This window comes from Indicator indicator, chromosome 8 (assembly GCF_027791375.1).
Source record: "Indicator indicator isolate 239-I01 chromosome 8, UM_Iind_1.1, whole genome shotgun sequence".
In the NCBI taxonomy this organism is placed as follows: domain Eukaryota; kingdom Metazoa; phylum Chordata; class Aves; order Piciformes; family Indicatoridae; genus Indicator; species Indicator indicator.
In genome coordinates this window covers 10,416,763-10,442,276 of record NC_072017.1, presented here as the reverse complement: position 1 = coordinate 10,442,276, position 25,514 = coordinate 10,416,763, and the positions used below count along the sequence as shown (strand labels likewise).

At 43.1% G+C, this 25,514-nt stretch overlaps 1 protein-coding gene across 1 annotated transcript; it reads left to right on the top strand.

Moving 5' to 3' along the window:
* The first annotated feature begins 497 nt into the window (after nt 1-497).
* Nucleotides 498-24,450, top strand: STIM2 (stromal interaction molecule 2). Its single transcript, XM_054383306.1, has 12 exons — nt 498-522; nt 1,713-1,843; nt 13,717-13,831; nt 15,331-15,442; nt 16,045-16,160; nt 17,409-17,586; nt 18,414-18,591; nt 19,214-19,381; nt 19,519-19,619; nt 19,924-20,162; nt 22,947-23,148; nt 23,970-24,450. Exons 1-12 carry the CDS (start codon nt 498-500, stop codon nt 24,448-24,450), a joined length of 2,046 nt encoding a protein of 681 aa, XP_054239281.1.
* Nucleotides 24,451-25,514: the final 1,064 nt, after the last annotated feature.

Genomic DNA, 25,514 nt, shown 5'->3' with positions numbered 1-25,514 from the left:
CTTTGTTCATGGCTATTGGAATTAAATTATTAGCACTTGTGGGTGATTAATTTGAGGTGATTATAATTCCTTTGAGATGATCAGTTACTGTTGCAAGGGAAAGCTCTACACCAAGTCCTGTGAGAGAAGTCCTGAGAATTCCTTTAGCACCACCCCCACCCCCCACCCCCCCAGCCCATGACACCATTTTTTTTTCATTGCAATGCAAAAATCTCAAGTCTTATCAGCAACCATTATTTTTTACTATTTTGAAATTTAGAATAGAAAGAAGAACAGAATTCTGCCAACTCAGTTGGTCTGGAAGTACTAACCCAGTTATTTTTTCTGTTGCAAACTCCTGCTTCTGTCCACTTCTATGATTTCTGCATGTGCTTCCTTTTCATCACTTATATAAATGAGCCTTTAGTAAATACCATTGTAAATATAAAAGCTTAATTAATCCTTTGATTAGAAGGAACAAAAATTACTCATCTCCTGCCTCAATTTGTGTTGACACGATGGAAGTGGAGTACAGCAGTTTCTGTGAGTGATCAGTGCATTTTTACACTGGCTATGATAGCAGGAATTCACTGCCTTAGGAAAGCTGAACTTTGACAACATTTTCACAGATTCACAGATTGCATTGGATTGGATTGGAAGGGACCCTCAAAGGTATCTTGTCCAAACCCCCTGCAGTCAGCAGGGTCACCTCCAGCTAGATGTCCTCCTCCACCTTCTGTTCTCTGATGGTATTTGGTATATCAGAGTTAGTGAAATTAGTTATTAGTTAATGCCAAGGTCTCTAAAAGACCAGTCTTCAATGCTGGTTGGTCATCATGCAGGGTAGAGTTTTGGAGCACTTGGCTTGTGCCTTGAGGAAGGGTAAGAAGAGAGATGCAACAGTCTGATGTGGTGCAGGCAGGGTTACCAGATGCACACAAATCATGAGCCTTCAGCAATGAATACAAATGCAAGTGTGCTATTTGTGACCTGGAATCCTGTCCACAGTGACTTTGCTGTCTTTATCAGAGCACACAGGTCTGAGATACCATCTATTACCACCAACTGAGCTTTCTTTTGCCCTGTGCTTGCTTTCCTCCCTCAACATTCTGCATTCAGTAGCAGTTATCTGCTTTGAATTTGATCTGCAGCGTGGCCACAGATCAGTTGGTCTGGAAATACTAACCCAGTTACTTTTTCTGTTGCAAACTCTTGCTCCTATTCACTTCTATGATTCTGTGATTTCTGTATGTGCTTCCTTTTCATTACTTAGATAAATGAGCCTTTAGTAAATACCATTGTCTGTGGACAAAGCTGTGATTGTAGGACATGACAGTCCCTTTGCTCCACTGCTGCCTGTTCTGCCCAGGTTTTCAGAAAATGGCTTTAAAAGTGCTGTGCCTTTATTTGCTGTTGCAGTGAACTGTTGCTAGGGGTGGATGGCAGAAAAAAAACCCAACATACCAAGAGTCAAACTATTCCAGCCTATTCTTTGGGATTCCCTCCTGGAGAAGAAAAATAAAAGAGACTTCATTCTACTCCCACACCCCCTTCACTTTTTTTATTATTTTACAGCTAAATTTGAGATCTAAGACTGGTGGCTATGTGCGGTTTGATCCATGTGCACATACAGAAATGGGAGCCCTTTCTCTTGCATGGGAGCTTTATATTCTGGAGTGACAGGAGCTGATATTTCTGTTTCTGTGTTTCTTTTTGTTTCCCCTCCACTTTAGATCCCTGCAGCTCCCTCAGCCCACCATGCTTCACTGAGGAGGACCGGTTCAGCCTGGAAGCTCTCCGCATGATCCACAAGCAAATGGATGATGACAAAGATGGTGGCATTGAAGTAGATGAAAGTGATGAGGTAGGAGGAGAAGCCTTTACTTGTCTGCGCATGAGGTGTGTCTCTTTCCCCCCCATTTTGTACTGCTGCTCTTTACATTCCAGTGCTTGAGTAGTCCTTGCTGTTTTCCTTACTCCAGCCCTTCCCACAGCCAGATGTGGCAGGAAGGTAATTTCTAGAATTGTCCAAAAAGGTCTGTTATTGTCCAGAAAGGACTACTATTGCCCACTGCTCCAGTCTGAAGGGAATTTTTGTGCAGCTCTGTATTTAACCTGTTCTTTTTGTGATTAGCGTAAGAGGCAGGGAAATGGTGTTGGTTTAGCCGGCAGGAGGTGATCCCCAGCTGGTGTGATCTGCCACCTTTTGGCTTCTTTGTTCTAAGGTTTTTTTTGTTGAAGACATTCCCGGGCTTTTCTGTTTGTCTTAGAGCACTGTTCCAGGCACTTCATGGTGCAAGACAATATCTACTCCAGCCTAGAAAGCTTTCTTAGGTGGCTTTGCTAACCTAAGCAAAGTGTTTCATGTGCAAGTAGTAAGTGCTTCCTGCTGTAGGTTAATGTTAGATCTAAGTCCATGAGCTAGGGAAGGTTATTCAGACCTGCCTGGAGTTGATTGTGGTTGTGCTTGAATGAATTAGCTAGGTGGTCTCCTGGTGGTCATGGCAAAGGACTTGCCCTTGTGCTTACTCAACTTTTCCATGGGGATTCTCAGAATTGCTGAGCAGAAATGGAAATATCGATGAAGTTTTATTGGTTCTTTTCTGCTTTTGCTTTCTGGCTGATGCCAGGGTACAGATGTGTGAACATGGCACTTTTGGTCATGGTTTAATTGCTATGGTAGTCTTGGGTTGATGGTTAGACTTGATGATCTTACAGGTCTTTTCCAACACAAATAATGTTGTGATTTTAAGAAGGGAAAGTGAAGATGCTCCCTCATCTCCTGTCCCCTAAAACTGAGGGTGTATTGCCACAAGGTTCTGAAGCCCATTCTCACTCAAGATGACTGGAGGAAGAATCTAGCCCTGATTTCTCTTCCCTTTCTGGTGAAATCTCAGGGAAGATTATTGTCCATGAATGAGTTAAGTTTTTAATTGTCAAGTTTAATGTGATGCTACATTTATGTGTGGCTGTACAAGCAGTGGCTGTTGCTTGACTGTTAGGAATTCTCTGAAGGAATACAGGACAAGAGAGAGAATGGCCCAGAGTGAAATCATGGGCCTTGAAACTCTGGAGGGAAAAACCTGCCCTGCACCTGAGGAGGGGGTGTTGTGGCCAAGCAGCTGAGGAACTGGAAATAGTCTTATCTCTGTTGTCACAGAGTGTCTGGTGCCTGTCATTCGTGTCTGGGACAGGCAAGGTCCAGTCTGCAAACTGAGACACTGGTGTGGGCTTCCTGAGGAGCTTCTCAGCAGGGTGTGATTCTCCTGGCTTGTGCTGCCTTTGTTGTAGTGGAAGTTAGGGAAATAAATACATAAAGCAAAACAAAACTCAGCAACAAAAAAAGCCTAAACAAACCTGTTTCCCCTCCCTCAAAGAAAACCAATCAAACAAAAAAACCCAAACAAAACCAACCAAACAAAAAAAACCACGGTAAAACCAAATAAAAACAAACTCCAAAACACAGCCAAAACCAAACCACCAAAAAACTGCCCCAAAATGACAACGAACCAAACCCACTGAGAAACAAAAAACAAACCCTGCAATTTTTGTACATGAGAAACTTTTTATTAGTGTCCCAAAGATCTGCCCAGATTTCCACTAGACTCTCTTTATATTTGACCTTAAGTTTCTTCCTGTCCCAGAGTAGTGTTGAGATAAACCCAAGCGACAGCAACTACTCTGAAAAGCTTTTAAAATGACTGAAATTAGAACAGTTTGTTATAGCTGGGTAATGAGGGATGAGTAAAATATATATATATCTACAAACCACTACTGAGCTCAGAATAAGCTGACAGAAACATGGCCCTTTTCTCTGCCAGCTCATGTTTTAATAATGGAAATAATGGAATAAATATTTAATAATAACCCACAAATTAGCACTTTTTTTTTTTTATCCCCTTCATGTAGTTTCCATGCAAATCAGTGATGAATATGGATTTCCAGAGAGTGCTTTCTTCCAAGACAGGAAAGTCAAATCTTGAAATTAATGAGAAATGCAATATAATTGCAAATCCAAGGAATGATCTCTCACTGCGTCCTTACCACAACCTTCAAAGCTGGCTTTCAGCAGCAGAGATCTGTTGTCACCTGATGGCAGCACCTCTGAATATGCACTAAACAAGTCCTAATCCATGCCTTTTCAAACCCAGGGTTTTGTTTTGTTCTGTTACAGTGGGTCATGCTGCTTGTTTTGAGTAAGTAGGGGGACCGATTGGGTGAAAAAGGCTTTCCTAGAAGTAAAGCTGATGTGCAATTCACTCCTTGACTCCTGAGAGAGCAGCACATTGAGTGTGTTGATTGGCAGAAAACCGTGGCAAAGACCAGTACATTTCTGCTGTTTAACCAGGACTAAAGCCATGAAACAAATTCCAAGTGATTGGTTACACCCAGGAAGAAAGTTCTTGTAAATAAGTTATTTTGAGAGGGGAAGGTAAGCAGAGCTAAAGACGTTGCTCTATTTATTTTAACTCTTTTAATTTGCTAATCCATCTGAGAACTCACAACAGGAGTTCCAGATACTTCATCTACATGCTATTATTTTTCCTAATGTTCCTCATGCCATGTTTTGTGTTGCAGTTTGATTTTTTTTTTTTTTTCCCTCTGTGAAATTAAGTCTCACACAAAATAATTCTGTAGAGAGCTTCCCAAGGGTATAAAAAAATCTGAACTGCAACAAGAAACTTTTTATTCCCCTCCAGAATTGTCTGATACTGCAAGTCTTTTGGATCTCCTTTGTGTGGACTGGACAGCAGCTTATCTTTGACCTTGAGGAATCTGATGTGGGGAAACTTGATCTAAATTTTTAGCATGGGATTCATTAGTCATGGAAACACATGAGGGAGTTTTTGGAGTCCTCTAAGGAGGATAGAGGGGCTCTGGTCTGAGCTTAGGCTGGTTAGATAGTGGGTTTTTTTTAATTATTTTTTTCTTTATTCTTTGGTCTGTTACCCAAGGTTAGGTGGTAACACTTCAGAGATTGTCATAGGTTCAGCTCTTAAACCAAGACAGAGATTTATATAAATGAAAAACCTGGACTTTTAAATTCACAAGAAGATGCTTTGCTAATTCTAATTACAAAATACTTAGGGGAAAAAAAGACCTTTTGTCAGAGCTACTCATGTTTGAAGATTTGTTTTGCATTCAGGTTTCACATAATTGTAACACTTGCCCTGAATTTTCAGTGTAGAATGTTGTACTTCAAAACAAGCATAACTGAAAGAGAACAACAACATAAAGAGGTCAGATAATAAATTTGTGTCGTAATTTAGAGCATGCTTTACTCTGCAGTTACTAATTGCTGTGAAGTAGGCTCTCACAGTGTGAAAGCCAAAGTGTGGCAGAGCACAGAGGAGGAAAAAGGAAGGATGTGGGAAAAGACTCTGCTTACTGTCAGGGTGGGCTAATGTGAATTTTCCTACCCAGTCTATGTCTTCCTGTTATCACTTTGTTATTAAGATACAAAAGATTGATTTTCACTTTATGATGTACACACAGAAGATTGCAATTTAAGCTGGCTCAGAGGTTGGCTGTAAAGGGGTAGGTGGAAGGGAGGTTTTGCTCAGGAAGGTTTTAGTGCCTGCCTCAGGAAGCATCTGCTGCACCATGTGTGCCAGACCTGTTCTCGTGATGAAGAGGCAGAAGCAGTGAAGACTTAGCCTGTGCTCACTGTTTGCATAGGTTTTTCCTGTTTCCTGAGAACCACTCTCTCTAGATCCTACATCAGTCCATTTCCTCAAGGAATAGTGCTGTAGAAATAGAAGTTGTCATTTTTTAAATATTAATACCTGTGTGTCTAGTGTCACACCCAGCTAATGGCACCAATTTACAGCTGTGAGTGGGATCTCTGGTTACATATCTTCGTATTTTGACTGCCTTTTTTTTTTTTTCTATGAATGCACTTGCAGAATTACTTAACAAAAAAATCCTCAATCCTAGGAAGGTTGGACTTGATGATCTTTAGAGGTCTATTCCAACCAAAACAATTCTGTAATTCTCTCCCCATCCCCTACAGCCACCAAAAATCAGAAAAGACAAAAAGCACTGGGGAAATGCAGGGACTGCAGCACTGAGGGTACAAAACAGGGAGTGGCTTTTAACAGTGTGGTTAAAGCAGTTAGAATGTCAGGGGTGATATGAAGAAGTGCCTTAACATAGACTGTTGTCTGGAGGCAAGCATCAAGAAGAATCTAGCCTTAGTGGCCTCTAACAGGGAGGATGATTGTCTCCTACAGAGTGATGAAAGCAGAAAAAGCAGCTAGCATGATCTCATCAGGAATAGCAATGACAGTATATAGCATTTGGGCTGCAGTGAGCTTAACAGGAGCAGGATGCTTGACAGTCCAAGAGCTGCCTTTGAAGTGACCCTTTCTAAAGGGATGGGCTGGGGAAGCTGTTGTTGGAGGGCTCCAGGGCATATTTGCATCCAAGTTGCAAATAATCCAGGGGAGGTGGAACAAACATCATGCCTTGAGAGAGTATGCTCTGGTGTTTGGGAGTTGGAGTCTGAAAAAAGAAACAAAAGTCAAGGGAAGAATCCAGGAGGAAATAAAAATGGAGAAGATGCAGCTCAAGTGTAAACAACACAGTTAAAAATAAGCAACACCCTCCTGAAGTGGTGATTAAAAGGGTTACAGTAAAGGAGAACCAGTTCATGCTCTTAGCACTGGTGTTTATCGTGCAATTAATTTGCTAGTCATATTCTTGGTTCATTATGCTTCCGTTCTTTGAGCAATTAAAATGGTGCTCACAGTTTTGCAGCACAGGCTATTTTACAAGCTTGCTGGGGGAATCTGGGGAAATAAAGCTTAACATGTTAACTTCTCAATGCAGAATGGGTCTGGATTGCAGCTGGGATGGAAACTGGCTGTGCAGTTTGTGCAGAGAGGAGCTGGTGGGTATTTTTGTTCTTTAATTATGTAAGAGAAGTCTTAAAAAAAAAAAAAGAACGAAACAGGATTTTCTAGTTTGGAGCAGAGACATCCTAGCACTCCTGGTGCTGCAAAAGGTGGAGAGAGGAGGTAAAGAAACCACCAGGGAGGAGCAGCTCCTTCTGCAAGGGTCCATGATACTCTGGAACTGGGCAGCTGAGGTTCAGATTGGTTTGCACCATCACATTGGAGATAATTTGTTCCTGAAATTCCAGATAAGGCTGAAAATAGAGGAGGAGATGGCTTATAGATTGTGGGTTTTTTTGTGAATCTGGTGTTTGTTGACATCATCTACTGAGTGTCTTTGTGTTTAATTGAAGTGGGGGGAGGAGGAGAGGTGGGGCCTGCATCGTCTGATGGTTGGACTCGATGATCTTAGAGGTCTTTTCCAACTGAAACAATTCTGCGATGATTTCTGTAATCAGTTCTGGACAGCAGGAAGTGCTAAATGCTTTGGGCAAGATGGCAAGAAATTCCAGGACAGGAAATCCTGAGGAATTGGATCTGACAAGGTGGTGTGGAGCTCCCATTTTCGGTGTGTGTATGTTGGATATCAGAAGCAGAAAGTGAAAACAACACTTTGGGAACTGAACATTGAACTTGGGATGGCTCTAAGTGAACAGCCCTCCTGTGGTTGTGACAGAAACAAATTTAGACACAGAGTTTATCTTCTTCTTGGTGGGTACATCTTGGAATACAGAGTTAGCAGAAGCTTTTGGATGAAGGGGAAGTACAGCAGTATGTGGAATAGTTGTTACAAAATAATAGATAGCATAGTTCAAAAGCCTGATCTCTTTGTTTAGTGCCTCCTGGGATCCTGTTAAATTTCAGGAACCTACCCTAGGTATTTAAGTTAGGAGAGGTTTTGCTATAGACTGAGCTCCTTCTTCATGTTGTTGTCTGCAAATACATGCTCAGCAAGATGATGGATAGCCTTTAAAGTCACCTTGGCATTCTGGTTACATCCTTTTGATTTATGGAATAAAGGTCTTTGAGCAGGTGCTGCTCACCTGTGTGTAAACCAGTGTGCATCTCAGTGTCATCTGGCCAGGCAGAGCTCTGCCTGGTGGGGAGAGACCTGCTGCAGTGAGGCACAAACCGAGAACATTTTCACTGCTTTGCATGAAACTGGGATGGTTTCTGAACCTGCTTTACATCCATCTGGGCACAAACCTGCTACCAATACTGATCTTTCAAATGAGTGTTTTGAGCTTCCTAACCAGCTCAGCAAACGTTTTTCCCCCCAAGGCTATTGGAATGATTTGATTCTCTTATTCTATTGTAGATCTAGTTTTGTTTTGGGGGTTTTGTTTGTTTTGTTTTGGTTTGTTTTTTTCTGTTTTGGTTGGTATTTTTATGTGTGTTTTGTTTTTTGTTATGGTTGGGGGGGGGGGGGTGTTGGTTGTGTTTTTGTTTGATTGTGGTTTTTTCATTCGTTTGTTTGTTTGTTTTTCCACTGAGGTTTATCAGTCATCTGCTAATGTTTGTCCCCAGGCACAGTGTCTTAGAGTCTTTTGGCCTCCTGAAGTTCTGCAAGCATCTCTAACACACAGAGCCTGTGTTTTCAGAGTGGGGTAGGAAGAAGCCCAGCACATGCCTGAAAATATGATTCATAGAATGGTTTGGGTTGGAAGGGACCTTAAAGATCATCTTGTTCCAACCCTCCCACCATGAGCTGGGGCACCTTCCACTAGACCAGGTTACTCAAGGCCTCATCCAGTCTGACCTTGAACCAGGGAAGGGGAATCCGCAAACTCCCTGGGCAACCTTTCCAGTGTCTCACCACCCTTACTGTAAAGAATTTCTAACTAATCTCCAGTCTTAATCTCTCCTGTTCCAGCTCAAAGCCATCTACAGTGGTACCTGTGCAGAGCAGCCCTGTGGAGAGGCAGCCTTTGTGGTCATGGCCATGGTTGCATGGGAACCTGCTCCAAGGTGATTTGGATCAGACCCACCTCATGCCTTGCCTCCTTGGAGCTATTTAAGCTAATATTGAGCTATCTGCTCCTGTTTCTGTAGCACTGCAGGCATTCAGACCTGCCACAGTGAAATGTCCCTCTGGAAATTCTGGCCTGGCTGTGACGAGGTTGCAAAGTCGACTTTGCTATACAATAGGTACAATTTTGAGCTGCAATAATCCTTTTGCAGTACAGTTTGTAGCTTAGTTAAGATTGACTTGGTGACACTTTGATAGCCACAGGCTACATTTTTACAGTAATATTGGTATTATACTTGAAAACATTCCTAATTTTACCATGGAACCTCTCTAGAGTAGGCAGCTCTGAGCACTGTCCATCCTTCCTGACAGTTTTACTTTCATCAGCTTTTCTTGTCATTTTGTTTCAGTGATAACTTAATGCTTCTGGAATCATAGACTCTTAGACTGGTTTGGGTTGGAAGGGACCTTCAGGATCATCCAGTTCCACCCCCTTGCCATGGGCAAGGACACCTCCTGCTAGACCAGCTTGCTCAAGGCCTCATCCAACCTGGCCCTGAACAGTGCCACACTTGAAGCTTCTGTGGGCAACCTTGTTCCAGTGCCTCACCACCCTCATGGGGAAAAATTTCTCCTCATGTCTCATCTCAATCCAGCTTCTTCCAGTTTGAAGCCATCACTAACTCTAAAAAGCATCACAGTTGCCATCATAACTGAGTCACCAAGTGTGACACTGCATGAGGGGATGTACCAAAGAGTGTCTGACCATGCTGTACCTGGGGGTGGGATTACAGGAAAACTGGAGTTATAACTGGTGCAGTTTCTTCTGGAGGGATAGAAGTGAAGGCAATAACACCGTTTAAGGACTAGATGTTTAAGGAAGCCAGGAATCCTTAGCCAGAAGATGTTACTAATTGCTCCTGAAGTAAACTTGTCAGTTAAAAAGGGCTATTTTAAGTTGATGAAACAGAAAATCATAAACTTGAGCCCTCAGCCAGAGCAGAATGTAAACATGGATATAAACACAGCATGGGAGCACTTCCTTCAGGCAGGGAGCTGCAGTTGACTTTTCCACTGCTAAAGGATGCCATTGTTCATTTTTTCTTCAGGGAGCAGGAATTTCTTGCAGCCTCCATATTTTAACATGTTTTAACTTTTTGTGGTGCTGCATGGGCCTTTAGTCACCAAGTGCTCTCTCTCCATCTAGGGTATTTCTGTTCCTCTCTGTGAAGGGTTGGAATTTTTTGCTTGGCTTTTGTTTGTATGTTTGGGTGTTTTTATGGTCATTGTGGTTCTTGGTTCAGGTTTTTGGTTGTGAGTTGACTGGATTTTAGTGAATGTTAGGGTACTAAAGGCTTCCTGAAAAGAAGGTTGTGGCACACTCAAACCTTTTAACTCTTTCCCAGGGCTCCACAAGTCCTGTCCCTTGCAGGAAGGAGAAAGTTTCCTCTCCACTTATTACTCTGCTCAGCCTTGGGTTTTGGGGTGTGAGTCACAGAACCAGAGACTGGATTGGATTGGGTTGGAAGGGACTCTCAAAGGACATTTTGTTCAATACCCCTGCAGTCAGCAGGGACATCTCCAACTAGAGCAAGTTGTTTGGGGCCCCATCAAGTGTGACCTTGAATTTCTCCAGGGTTGGGGCCTCAACTACATCTCTGGGCAACCTGTTCTAGTATTTCTTTGTAGAAGCACAGTTCTTATGGTAGTTTTGGGATCAAAAGTCCAGTTTCCAGTCTAGGTGTGGTGTTTGTTTTTTTTTTTATTTATTCTCTACTTGTTTTTGAAGTAACTCCTTTGACAAATGATCACATTTTTTGTTTCATGTAGAGTTTTTGGATAACTTATCTGCTGCCTTCTTGGTTTCAGCTTTGTAGTCTTTAAAAGGCCTTCTCTCTCTCTCTTAATTAGGTTGGCCAAGATAATCCTTAGATGTTTTCTGTTGGAGATTATTCTTTTAACCTCCCTATTTAGAGTTATTTTTCTAACCTTTTCTTTGTATACTTAATGACCAGGGCAACAGAAGAGAGATTAGCTGCCATGACAAGGAACAAAAAAATCCTTTCGTTTTACTAGGACACAATCCCTATTCTTAAAGGAGAAATTCCATAGGAGGCCAGATTTGAAACAAAGCTCTTTTAGACAAAAGGAAGATGTTAGGTGATGGTCTGTATTTTTTCATTAGCAAATGTGTTCTCTCTTCAGAACTTGATGGCCCCTTTCTAGTTCTCCCAACTGTAATTTTACTGTTGTGACCCTCTGCTGTCAGAGGACCTCTCTGAGGAAGAGAAGTCTGCCATTCTCTTCTCCTGGGAAAATACGCTCTTGAAGCTGTGATTTGTCTCCTCCATTCGTGGTGAAATTCTTCCTCCCCCGCCCCCCCTTGTTCTACAGCCCGTGGAGTTCAGCAGCATGCTGAGAAGGTGGATTCTTGCCTTAACTCTTGCTCCCTCTGTGGGTTCTGCAGCACAACGACATGGAACTGCAAGTTTTCATAAATTCATAGAGTGATTTGGGTTGGAAAGGACCTTGAAGATCATCTAGTTCCCTGAGGTGCTGTTTGCATTGCTTCTCTGGCTGCCAAGGCAACCTGTGTCCATCCCATTTCCAAAATCAGAATGCTTTCTTAGTGCTTTGGGCTGAGATGATGGAGCACCCTGCAGCTTTTTCTGTGTAGCAGTTGGCACCCTCATCTTTATTCCCAGCCCTGTATTCCTGCTAACAGCGCTTCAAATGTTCCTTGGCAGAACCTGTAACTGCTCAAATGTTCTTGTCCTATGGTATTTAAAAACCTTTGCTGACAACTAGAAGTTAGAAAAAAGTGAGTTTATTTCCTATGAACAAAACATATCTGAGGCATGAGTTTGAGCTGAGGAGATGCAAAATGTACTGAAACCTTTATATATAGAACCATCACAGAATCATAGAATGGTTTGGGTGGGAATCACCTAGTTGCAACCCCCTCATCCAACCTGGCCGTGAACACCTCCAGAGAGGGGGCAACTTCACTGGGCAACCTATTCCAGTGCCTCACCACCATCATGGGGAAGAATTTCCTCCTCATATCTCATCTCAATCCAGCTTCTTCCAGTTTGAAGCTATCATTCCTCACCCGGTCACTCCATGCCTCTGTCAAAAGGTCCTCTCCAGCTCTCTCCTGACTCCGTTCAAATCCTGGAAGGCCCCTAAGTCTCTCTGGAGCCTTCTCTTGTCCAGCATGAACAAGCCAAACTCTGTCTGTCTTTGTAGAGGAGATATTCTAGCCCTCAGATCATCTTTGTGTCCTCCCCTGGACCCACTCCTGCTCCTGGACAGTTCCATGTCCTCCTTGTAGCCATGCGCTGCATTCCATTCTCTTCCTCTTTGCAGGCTCAGCAGCCTGTGATGTCCATTTTTAAAGCAAATGTCCATGTCTGATGTTCAGAGGCTGCAGTTTAACCTGGGAAGGCTTAGAGACATTCTGAAATAAGATGGGGTTTGGTTCTCTTTTTGTTTGGTTCCTTCAGTTTACCCTTTAATAGAGTGGAAACAAGTAAGATGATCTGCCTTTGGCTGCACACTTTGTTACCTGTGCTAGGTCTGTGGTGGTTTGATGGGTTTAGGAAGTAGTCAGAGTTCTCAGCTGGACTGTGGGATCTGCAGCAGAGGTTCTGCAGCAGAGGTTCTGCAGCAGAGGTTCTGCAGCAGAGGTTCTGCAGCAGAGGTTCTGCAGCAGAGGTTCTGCAGCAGATACTCATTCTGCATACAGCTGCAGCAGGCAGTCCTCTGCTGCTTGTGTTCTAAGAAGGGAGGTCTTCTGCAGTGCATCCTTAGCATGACCCCTTTCCTCATGGTTATAACATGAGCAGCCACATCCAAAGCCAGGTTTTGAGTTATCTGTCATGACTATGCTGTAGTTGGTTTTGCATGAGCAGCTTTATCCTTCAGGAGCTGCAGTGAGCAAGCAATCTGCTGTGGAAGATAATTTGGCTTTCATGGTAGCTTTCTGGTCTCCACCCACAGAGACTGCTCATGCTGTGCTTTCAGGGACATTCCTATGGGAGTTTTCCAATATCCATGGGAGGTGTTTTCTAACAGAATTCCAGCTTCTCTAGGCCTGGGTGAGACAAAAAGAAAAGGGGTTTTAGAGTTCCATGCTGTTTGTCTTGTATGCCTTTGGATAACCCATTGGTAGTGGCTTGTGAAAGACTAATAAAAGCAAGATGTGACTGTAGATCTTCCTTCTTGTCTTGTTGTGACACAGGCTTTCTGCTAATTACTGAGAGTGAATCAGCTTTGTGTAATGCTTCTGTGCTTGGAGTGGAATTACTGAAGAGTGATTAGCAAGGAGAAATTGGCCCTAAGATGCCTTCTGTGTTTTAATTTGATGAAATATCAGTCAAATTCTTGTTGTCTAATGAAAAGACTTTAATAATCCTTAGCCAACACCTTTCTCTCATCCCTCAAGCATTTAACTGCTGTAGCAGGATCCAGGTGTTACTCATCCAGACAGGACTGGCACATTTTCAAGTCTTACCTGGCCTTGTCTCCAAGGAGGTGAAGGTGGTTAAATGTTTTCAGAAGTCTGCAACATACCTTCGTGGTGCATTCTTGTCATGCAGCTGAATCTGAGGCACACTGATCATGTTGTTAAACCTGTTGTGCCAACAACAGCACCTTCAGCATCTCTAGGATGCTCGTGGTGAAAAATCAAACCCTCTAAGGGTATTTAATTTGCTCACTGAGGTTTTGATGTAGTCAGCCTACACGAATTGTGTGATGCTCACATGGGGAAGAGATTGTTAAAGGTTCTTCTATGCCTGCTTTCCATGTAGGTTCTGTTTAGAAGTTGTTATTTTAGCATTTCAGCTGAATGTTTTCCCTTTTCTGCAGTTTCTGAGGGAAGATATGCAGTACAAGGATGCCTCTAACAAGCACAGTCACCTGCACAGAGAAGACAAACACATCACCATTGAGGATCTGTGGAGACGCTGGAAAATGTCTGAAGGTAGGTAAAGCAGAAGAGCTGGAAATGATGGTGGCTCTTGAAATGGACATGATTCAACAGTTTTCCCTCTGAGTAGTTTAGAGTAGTAAATGGATGATCTCTTGGAAGCATGTTCATGACTCTGGTACTGCTGTTCCTAAGTGTGTAAACCTGGTTAAGCACTGGTTTAGTCCAGCTGTCGATTTCCTCTTGAGAGGTCTGGAAAAATGCTTCACTTTTCTTCCCCATCCTGTTCAGAAGGGGTTGCACTAATGGTGACCTTAGAGAGAGCTAAGAGTTGGTGTTAGTCAAACAGCTAAAACTGGCAACAAAAAGAGGATGAAAGTAGGAACATGCTGTTGGTTCATTCTGGGAATTTGAGAAGTCATCAAAGTGCAATCTGAGGTAATACATTGGGTAAGTGCTTTAACCGGTGGTTTTTAGCCTCCTCTATTCAAATACTCTGTAAATGCTCCTTAGTCACCAAAGATCTTGTTCAGTGTAAGCATTGCAGCTCAGTTATCAAAGGATCTCCCTGCAATTGTTCATCTAACTCAGGAGCAGCTCTTCAGAAGGTTAGGCTGCAGTAATACAAGAAGGATCTGATGTGTCTGGTGTCTGTATCTTTGGTCTGGCTTTCTTGGCTGTAGTGAGCAGTGTGAGTAAGGCTCGGAAGATTTGAGGGGAGTGTCTGGCCTTACTCTGTTTCTAATGGCTTTATGTGCAGCTCATAGAGGAAACTAAGGGAGGATCTTAGAGTAAGAGTCCCAGGCAGTGTGAACCTGTTGACTGCTAGAGAGTGTGAAACCCCTCAGATAATAACCTATTCCATTTAATAATGGGTAACATGGAAATACAGATTTTTCCTTTCTAGGTGGTTTAGGAATTTTGGTTTCTTTGGTTCCTTACCTGCTGCTAGTTTATAGTGCCATGCAGGAGGGTGGGTACAGTACTGCATGCCATACAGCTGATACAAGTATGTTTGAGAGAGATTGCAGTGTTTTCCTGTTAACTTTCTGCTGCCTTTCAGTATTTTCTTTCAGTCTCCTCTCTGCTCTCATTCTGTAGGAGCAGGCATGAGGCTCTAAGAAGATTCTTGTGCAAACAAGTTGTTAAGCCACCATCCTGGGAATGATCTTGGGACATTGCCTTAGATGGCTCCAGCACCTGCTGGCCTGTGCTGAGTTTTGAAGGATCAGCAAAGACAAAAGGCTTGAGGCTGAGATCAGTTGAAACAGATAAAAGTCACAAGATGCTGTCCTGACTTTAACTAAAACAACAGATGGAATTTTTAATAAAGAGACGTATCTGTTGGTTCCATGCTTGTTTATTTGTGGTTTTCCTGAGGGATATCATGAGCAAGGGTCAATGCCAGGATCACCTTGGTGAATCTTAGAGCTGATTTTTCTGCAGCTATATTTGGCTAAACCCTCTTGCTCACTGTAACCTGTTTTTTTTTTTCTGCTGCTTCTCTATGTGCCTTGCTATTTATTTTTACAAAAATTGCCTTTTTGTTTCAGTTCATAACTGGACTCAAGAGGACACTCTTCAGTGGCTGTCAGAGTTCGTTGAACTGCCCCAATATGAGAAGAACTTCAGAGACAGCAATGTCAATGGAACAACACTTCCCAGGTGAGCCTTTCTTCTGAATTAGTTTCAAATAATGGGAAAAAAAATCCCAACCTAGACCCATAGGTTAATGTTTTAGTCTGCATGTGGGAACAGCTGTGTGCACCTAATCCACCAAGACATGGTCAGCTGCAGGAAAAGTTATGCCTCCTTTTTCTGCCAAAATACTTAGAAACACTTCTTGCCAGTCCTTTTCTCTTAGGTTTGTTTCTTGCAGTTTAAGCTTTTATTGATCGTCACACAATTCTGTGTGGTAATGAGCTTCCTTTTGAACAGCCTCCAATCCACTAGGTGGGTACACACCACAGGCTGTCTGCAGAACCCCTTTTCTTAAGCATAACCATTGCATTTGCATGTATTTTAGTGTTACAGGTCTGCAAATGCACCAGTACCTGGATTGATTCCATGACTGTTTCAGAAAGAAAAGATGAGGGAAATGATTTGATGTTCTTCCTTTGCCACGTGCTGATACTTTATTTACTCTCCTCATGTTCTGTCTGTCACTTCAGCTGCTTAACTTAACTATGGGAAGTGCTGCTGATGTATTTCTGTCTAGGTTGACTATGGCATGTAGAACAGGTAACCCTTTGTCTCCTCATTAACAGGATAGCAGTCAATGAACATGCTTTCATGATCTCTCACCTGAAAATAATCGACCGGAGCCACAGGCAGAAGCTTCAGCTGAAGGCCTTAGATGTTGTGCTGTTTGGACCCCTCACACGTTAGTAACCTGATGGAACTTCTGTTGTATCTCTCATTTGTGGGAATTCAACAGAGGATATTTTCAGTGATTGATGCTGTGGGCAGTACAGTTTGTTTTGTGGGTGTGCTGATGGGTTGCATGCCTTGTGGGATTGGGCTGTGAATTCAAAAAGCTAATCAAGGTGCTGGGATCAGGACAAGGGTTCACTTCTAGGTGTAAGCTGATGTAGACATTTTGACATAACCCCACCTGACAGGTTTTTGTGTCACATGAAGTGGCCTCTCAAAGTTTGGGGTGGTTTAAATGACTCTTAACAGCTAATGTGACATTCACTTGCCAGTTAGCTTGGACAGTGTGTCAGCTGGGCTGCTGAAGTGAGAGGGAATGGCCCCAAGGAAGAGAACAGGAAGTGGTGGTGCAAACCCAGTACCAGTGCCTTTGGTGCAGACTTGGTTTAAATGCAGCAAATGCAGCAGCTCCAGATCTGACCCATTTTGACCTGTGCAGACAGCTCCTTGCCCCACACCAGTGGTCTGCATGCTTACTTGTGCTCAGTTCCAGCTCTGTGGTGGTGCTGTGTAGACTGGGTACTCTTCAACTGGGAGGTCAGAGGTGCTTGGTCAGGTTGCAGAGCAGTGAAGAGCTGGCCTTGCTGATTTGAGTTTCTCTTGAGAGTTCTGAGCTGGAGAATTTTAGGGAGAAGAAAGGCACTTTGTGTTGGCATCATACTTGTAATGCCAGCAGAAACTGTCCTGTGAAGGTTTTGGTCAGTTGAACTGTTGTGAAACAAAGTTTTGCTAACAAAGAAGTGGATGTGAATCTGGGATGGGATGCTTGGACAGTCCAGGCTTTGCTGTTTGTGAGTGTCATTGTTAGCTACTTACTTTTACATCTACTTCATTTTGTACAAGTGCTTTTTAAACTCAGCATAGGGCATTCCAGAAGGTGCAGACTGGGGAGAACTTACTCAAGCACAGCTCAAGTTCCTACTGGTCTGAGCAGATGTGTTGGGAAGACTCTCATTTAAATGGAGTTACAAGCTCTAGTACTGTCAAGGCTTAGTGAGCTTTCCTCAAACTGAAGTATGTTTTGGTGCAGATTAAGTAGATGGCATTAGAGCAGAGTTGCTTATGTGCTATAGAAAATGCACTGGAAACCATTTGACAGGTTGGATATAAATGAGCTTGGGATTGTGTTTAGCACCAGTTTCTGTAGTGAAGTCCACAGTTTGTTTTCTGTGTCCTGATGATGTTGTTCTCTGTGCAGGTCCCCCTCACAACTGGATGAAAGATTTTATATTGACAGTGTCTATAGTGATTGGCTTTGGAGGCTGCTGGTTTGCATACACACAGAACAGAACCTCCAAAGAACACATCACCAAAATGATGAAGGACTTAGAAAGTCTCCAAACAGCAGAGCAAAGTCTTCTTGACTTGCAGGAAAGGTAAAAAAACAACTACAAAAGTTAAGATTGTCCTTTTGTTTTGAGGTTAAATACAAATCTAAATACAGTCATAAATGATTTGCCTTAAGATGCCTTTGACTGCATTTTGCATGGAATTTGTGATTTCAGTGATGTATTTTTGGGGGTATAGATTGATCCTGGGTATTTGAACAGGCAGTGTGAACTTGGAGAGGAAGGTACAGAGCAGAGGTTGGGTGTTTTTTTTCCCCACAGACTGTACTGTTGTTTTCATGCAATTACAGCTGATTGTGGAATCCCTACAGAAGATTAAGCAGCTAAGGTTGAGATAGACCTACACTGATTCTGTTTAGCATTCTAAGAGTTTATAGTCTTCTCTAGTGCACCTGTAGCTCAGTTGTCTACAAAGAGTTGTATTTTGAACTTACTACACCTTTAATGAAGGCTGACCTAAAAGTGTGCATCTTTTGTCTGAGGTGGACATCACACTGTGGGCTGTAATTGCTGCTGATCGATGAAGCTTGCGCAGTCTTTATTATCACTGAATGGTTCAGGTTGGAAGGGACTTCTGGAGGTCATCTTGTCCAGCCCCACCTGCTCAAGCAGGATCATCTAGAACAGGTTGGCCAGGACCAGGTCCAAGGATGGAGACTTTACCACCTCCCTGGCCAACCTGTGCCAGTCACCTCATGGTGAAAAAGCATTTCGTGATGTTCAGATGGAACCTCTTGTGTTTTGGTTTGTGCTCGCTGCCTCTTGCCCTCTTGCTGGACACATCTTCTCCTGAGGGCTATCACTTTTAATACATATGCTGTGTATTTTCTCATGTTTTCTGTTCAATTGTGAAGGCTTGAGAAGGCACAAGAGGAGAATAGAAACGTTGCTGTGGAGAAGCAAAATCTGGAGCGCAAAATGATGGATGAGATCAATGATGCAAAACGGGAAGCTCATCGCCTGAGGGAGCTGAGGGAGGGAGCTGAGTGTGAGCTCAGCAGGCTCAAATATGCAGAGGAAGAGCTGGTGCAGGTATCTGCAAGCTGTTTGTCACTGCACTGTTGGCTTGAGATTCATCCTGGTTTTATTGGATCCTCAGGAGTGTTTAAAGCAGCATTTTTCTGATGCTCAAGCTGAATGGAAATATTCTAAGCTGATTGTCTCGTTGCCTGAGACGTTTGCCTAATGATTGTCTGTCAATCACACCATGAGCTAGTAAAAGAATTCTGACACTGTAAAAAGACCCTCACTTTGTACATTATCTTATCATCATGTTGTTGGATTCATGGAACAAAATACCTACAAAAGTTTTTTTTTTCTGTCTTATAACTCTGTGAGAGATAGCAGTAGCTTTGTCTCACTCTTCTGAGTAGCAGTAGGTTGGATTTATTGTACTGAATAAAAAGTGGCCTGGTACAAAATATTTCAGTCTCATGTTAAGGACTGTATATGATAGGAAAAAAAAAAAAAGAAATGAGTGTAGTAAAGTGTATGGAAATTCAGAAGTGCCAGAGCTGTCTTCTGTCATCAATGGGCATACACAAAACTTCTTTCAAGTCTTGGTGTGCTGCTGTGGAGTGTAAAGGTGCTTAGAGAAGTTACAGAAGCAGCAGATGAAATAGTTGCTCTCTTGGTGATGCTCATTTCTCCCTAGGTCCGCATGGCTCTAAAGAAGGCTGAGAAGGAGTTTGAGCTAAGAAGCAATTGGTCTGTTCCTGAAGCTCTGCAGAAGTGGCTTCAGCTGACACATGAAGTTGAAGTCCAATATTACAACATCAAAAGGCAGCACGCAGAAATGCAGTTAGCCATTGCCAAAGATGAGGTACTGAGTCTTCCTCTTCAGCTGCTTCAAGACTTTTCTGATCTGTGGCTAGATATATGAAATAATAAATAAATTGGGTCATCTGTGTTAAGTATTAACTCCTGGCTTTCTGCATTTCATTTTATCTTGCTCTGTAGGCAGAAAAGATCAAAAAGAAGAGAAGCACCGTGTTTGGAACATTACATGTTGCACACAGCTCATCCCTGGATGAAGTGGACCATAAAATCCTTGAAGCAAAGTAAGAGTTAACCAGGATGTGTATTTTCTGTGGTTATTTATTCCTGGAACAACAGGGTTTGTTGAGAGGGGTGGAATTTAGTGTCTTACCCTTTTTGCACTTGGAAGTGAAACACTTGAAAAATACTGAAGTGCAAAGATTTGGAAAGTCCTTGTGACTGAACTTGTGCTGCTTTGCTTTACCATGAAGAGCAGTGTCTGTAATCTGACTTTCCCTTGCTTTACCATGAAGAGCAGTGTCTGTAATCTGACTTTCCCTTGCTTTACCATGAAGAGCAGTGTCTGTAATCTGACTTTTCCTCCAGGAAAGCCCTCTCTGAGCTGACGACGTGTTTGCGAGAGCGCCTGTATCGCTGGCAGCAGATTGAGAAGATCTGTGGCTTTCAGATAGCCCACAATTCTGGGCTGCCAAGCTTAACCTCCTCACTCTACTCAGACCACAGCTGGGTAGTTATGCCTCGAGTCTCCATTCCTCCTTACCCCATTGCAGGGGGAGTTGATGACCTAGATGAAGATACTCCTCCAATAGTTTCACAGTTTCATGGTAAGTGGCGAGTTCGTTAAGGACAGGGAAAAGTTATGGGATTGTAAGACCACGTGCTGGAATCCAACAGGATTGGAGCAGAGTCATGTTCTGTTTATCATTTCAGATGCATCCTTTGGGACTGAAAAATGGGGATCACAATAAACATGACATGAAGAAAGAGCCTTTATTCTGTTTCACTGGGGAAGTGGGGAGTACATTCAGCTAAGGTTTTGAAAGTCTGCTTGTCATGCATGGCTTGGCACCTAGGCCAAAATTTGTAACGACAAACGATGAAGATCTGTTGGAACATCAGTTCTTCCTGATGGAAGGGATGGAGCTGGCCTAGGGAGATCCCTTGCTTTGAGGGGCTGCGTGCTACGTAGCTTCTCAAGCATTCTTTAGTGGCTGATGCAAAGTCCTGTTGTTGTCCAAGGGAAGCTTCCAGGCAGCATATTTGTGTTTGTGCACAGGGCTGTTTGAGGCAGAGAGGCCAAGTGCTGGGTGAGGGAGGCCTAGCTTTGCTTAGACTCTGCTCAGAAGAAAGACACCAGAGATCCAGACCACCCTGGTACGTCCAGTCATTGCGTCAGCACAAGGGCCTGTTCCGTGGAAGCTGTGGTTAACTGGGCTCCAGAGGCAAAGCTAAACAATCAGCTCCCATGTGGCTGTTCAAACCAGAAATAACAAGCTGAGGAAGGAGAAGGGAAGAGAACTCTGTCACACTGTACATTTGTCTTCTAGGGCTGGGATTCTCAGAATAGGTTAGAAGTGTGTTTTAAAATAGCCTAAGGAGAATGGTCACCTGTTTGATGCCTTTTGTTTCGAGTGCCTTGGACACGTTCTTCTTCCGGATGTGCCAACCTTGTGCTTACAGGCCACACTGAAAAGTTCATTAATCCCCTTGCAACACCAACTACTGCAAGTTCTGATGGCTTGTAAAGAATCCTGCCTCTCTGGTTGTCCTCACCATGAAGGCTTGGATGTAAACCTTAGCAGCAGATTTCTGGGATGACCCAGTAAAAGGTGGATGCCTAAACTTCCAAGCCTGCATGAAGAAACCTGTGCTCTGGTTTCAAAACAAAGAGCTCCATTTGCTATCAGGACTTTCCAGGTGTTTTAAAATGATGAAACTGATGCATATAAAGTTCATTTGGAAGTGGTTAGCTCATGGATGTTGTCTGAGGAAGGTTAGGTGAATTGTAGTAACGGTACAGATACTTGAAATGTGTTGTCCTGAATTTTGGTAAGGCAGGAGAGCATGGTTTGTTGTGATTAGAGGAGAAAAGGAACTTCTCTTTATTTTCCTAGCTTTAAAAAAATGCCTACTTGGTCAGAAACCCTGGAAACACTTGGGAGTGGGGAAAGATGGGGAAAAGATGCTGAATGACCCCTTGTTGAAACTAGGAGTCGAGTTCTTGTAGGCTAGTTTGGGAACTGCTCCATTTTTCCTGTTCTTCAGGCAAAAATGAGAAATGGAAGGAATCCATGGAGGACAGGAAAGACAGAAGAAAAGTGTCTTGTCTCACTTAAGGCTTCAGGAAAATACAGTGAGCAGACAGGGCAGTTCTGGAACCAAAATGCTTGTAACTCCTCTCAAAATTCATTGGTAGTTGAATCTTGTTCTGTTTTACACCACTGAGTAGGATGGCATCTGATTTACCTGGGCAAAAAGTGCAAATGTCCTAAAGGAATTCTTATTCTTTTATCTCTGTTCACGTTTGCTTTTCTTAGGAGGGTTTTTGTAATGACACAAGCTTAGTTTGGAAGTGCCAGCGTCTGCTTTTCAGGTCACTAGGGGGAGTTCATCAAAAGTTTGACTTAGCTGCCAGCTGCAGCTGCTCAGCCTGGCAGGAAGCAAAGTCCAAGTGCTGACAGAGGTGCAGGTAGTTGCTGCTGTGTGAAGGCTGGCATTCCTCTGCACCAGAAGCAGAATGGGGCTGCTCAAGCTTTGCTGAGATTCCAGGAATGGAAACTGGAATTTACATGATGCTAAACTGCCATCTGAAAAAGAGAATGCAGGCATCCTTGTCTACTCAACAACTTCTGGTAGTAAGCATTCTTTTGGTGAACATCAGTAAGGGTTTAGTTTGGGTCAGAACTCCTAAAGCTTGAAAACAGGCCTGTAGGTTCATTCCTATAGCAGTGCTGCTGCCTAATCATCTGTTGGAGGAGGAATTGGATCAGAACATATTAGTTTGTCACTTCCTGTTGGATACTTTCCTGGTCAGGTCTTGTGTCACTGTCTCAATGCATTCTTAGGGACTTTGTTTCTGGAAATTCATAGTTAGCCTGGCAGTGGGAAGTGTTAGCACCTAGGAAACTCTTGAGTTTAGCTGAGGTTGCGTCTTTGTCGTGTGACGTTGCTCTTCCATGCCTAAGGTGACTCCTAGATGGCTATTTGGTTGGGTGTCCTTGCATTGCCAACCTTCTACACGTTCTTTAATCCCCACGTCTCAGCACACCAGTGGAACCCAGGGTGTTGTGTAACATGCTAATTCCAGCACTGTTCTCTTTAGTTTGTAAAGGGTTGGGAGTTTCAGCAGAATCCTTCTCTTTGCTCTCAGCAGAGCACTTTGGTGTGCACCTGGTCAGATCCAATTTGGCAGGCACAGACCTGCTGCAGTTGCATCTTGGTTAGCATCTTCACCTACCTGTAGGATGTCCAAGGTGGTGCCAGTCTTTCTGCCCTCTCAATGTCCAATGAAGAACCACTTAGGCTGATACCTGCTGTTTAGTCTCCAGGGCAGCTTCCATTAACACCAATGTCACTGGAAGGTTTTGGTTTGCTTTCTCTTTGCCCAGGGTCCATTGTCAAAGCTCCCAGCACTCTGGCCAGAAGCAGTAGCTTGTGCCGCTCCAGACGCAATGTGGTGCCATCATCTCCTCAGTCTCAGCATGCTTTGCACTCCCCTGACCCCGACATCCTCTCGGTGTCGAGCTGCCCAGCTCTGTATCGAACTGAAGAGGAGGAGGAAGCCATTTACTTCTCTGCTGACAAACAATGGTACGGAGCTGAGCACGCAGCACTTGGAGAGCATTGTTTGAGACTAGCAGCTTAGAGGTAGAGGTGGAACCAAGCCACGGCTAAAGTAACCTGTAGGATGATAGAACTTAACGTGGAGCAGAGAGGGGTTCTGGTCTGGAATGTGTGTGTGACTAGCTAGCATGTCATGTACAGTTGAGTGATGTCACAGTGCAGGGTGCACTGAACTAACCCTGATTCTCCATTGCAATCTGTCACTGGCTTTTACATCTGCAAGCAGGAGCAAAAGCAGTGTCAGCTACTGGGCGAAGAGAAGATGGATGGTAGCACAATTCTTACAGCATGTTGAGCGGGTCCCTACTCTTGTTACATGGCCTCATAGGAAAAGGTTAAATTCCTTTTGGAAGGAGCAAATGAGCTTGTTGAAAGGTAGGGACACTTGTCCTGAAGAAACTTTTTGTATATGATAGGCTTAAATCTCCTTCTTTCGTTTCATAACTTTTCTCAATTCACCTGCCAGAAAGTTTTTTTGTTCTTTGAGTTGAGATGCAAATGGCTGATTCTGGGCAGATGCTGCTGCCCACAGAAACAAGATTGCACAAACTAATTATCTTAAGCTTAGATCATAAAATGTTGTAATGCAAGTTGTAACTCAATGTTTAACTTACTGTGTTGTTTGTGGATTTTGTTTTTGCTTTTATCTTTTTTGTTAACTAACTACTAAGGAAAAGTGTGGGTGGTGCTTTTAGACTAAGGTTATTGATTCTAAATTAATTTCCTTTTAACTGCAGGAAGGAAATAGTAGTTTTATTGTGTGTTCTTCTCTCTCTGCTCTGACTCAGGGAAGTACAGGAAACAGGTTCAGAATGTGACTCCTTAAACTCCTCCATTGGAAGGAAGCAGTCTCCTCCAGCAAGCCTTGAGATATACCAGACACTTCCTCCTCAAAAAGTGTCCCCAGAAGACTTCTCCCTGGAGGAATCATCCACAGGAGACTCCTCTTCTCTAACTGCAGATATTTCCAGGGGTTCTCCTGACTGTGTTGGCATGGCAGAAACTAAGAGCATGATCTTTAGTCCTGCAAGTAAAGTCTATAATGGAATTCTGGAGAAGTCCTGCAGCATGAACCAGCTTTCCTCTGGGCTGCCAGTCCCAAAGCCTCGGCACACCTCGTGCTCCTCAGCCAGCAGCGACAGCAAACCCAGCCAGGAGGCTGCCTCTGTGCCCCGGATCAGCAGCATCCCACAGGACCTCTACCAGAATGGGGAGAAAAGCAAAAAGCCATCCAAAATCAAAAGCTTCTTTAAGAAGAAGTGTAAGTGAGGTGGGCAGAGGAGACCCATAGCAACGTCCTAAGAACTCTCTTTTTTAACTCTTGAGGAATGTAATTCCATTGGAGCACTCCAGCCTGGATGCCCTGCTGGAACGCTCTGGAGGTCACCTATATTTAACTGACTGTACTGTCACAGGCCATGCCAGCTGTCAATGAGAAATCATTAAAAGTTCAGACAGTTTACATTCACTTCTGCCTATTTATTTCTTCTTTTTTTCCTCCTTCTTTTTTTTTGTTTAGTTTGTCTTTTTTAGATTGTTTGTTTGTTTTTGTTGGGATTTTTTTTTTGTTTTGTTTTATTGGGGTGTTTTAGTGTATTCATAAACCATTTTTAAGCTTCACTTTGGACTTCTAAGCTTTAATGGACTAGTAAGCCTGCCTGGGCTTTCCAAAGTATCTTGTTTACTGGAGCATCTTCCTATCTTTCCATAGAGCTAGGACATCTACCTGCTGGACTCTGAGAGAAATAAAAGCAGCAGAACTAACTGAATTGCACTACTGGTTTACAGACTGGAAAAGTCTCCCTGCAAGTGAACCTGGAAAGACTTTCTTGTTTGGCGGAGAAGATGAATCTTTTCACTTTTAGATCTTTTGGGGTTTTTAAGTAGAACTTAGGATTTCTAATTCACTTGATTTCTGGAAATGGAAATGCCATGCTTTTATTATGGGAAGCTTTGTTAGATGCATTTATTATTAGAATGGTTCAAGTCCTGCTGTAAAGATCATGTTATTCCCAGGACTTTCACTGTGATTTTACTTCACTGCAGGCTGTATGAAGAAAAAAAAAAAAGAAAAAAAAAAAAAAGGAGGGAAGTTAATTTACAAGAGAAGAGGCTCTTGATTCCTTATGCAAGTGATGGATATGAAACCTGACTGAGACTGTAAATATTCCCCCTTCTAAAGTGAGGAGGGGGGATAGTAGCTTTTGTTTACAGACAGACATGGACATGGGGTTTGTGACAGTTTCTAAAGACAATAAATTGGCAACATTATTGTGCTTGGGAATGTTCCAATCCTAGCTGATGCTTGTTTCAGACATGTTCCAGAGGTCCTG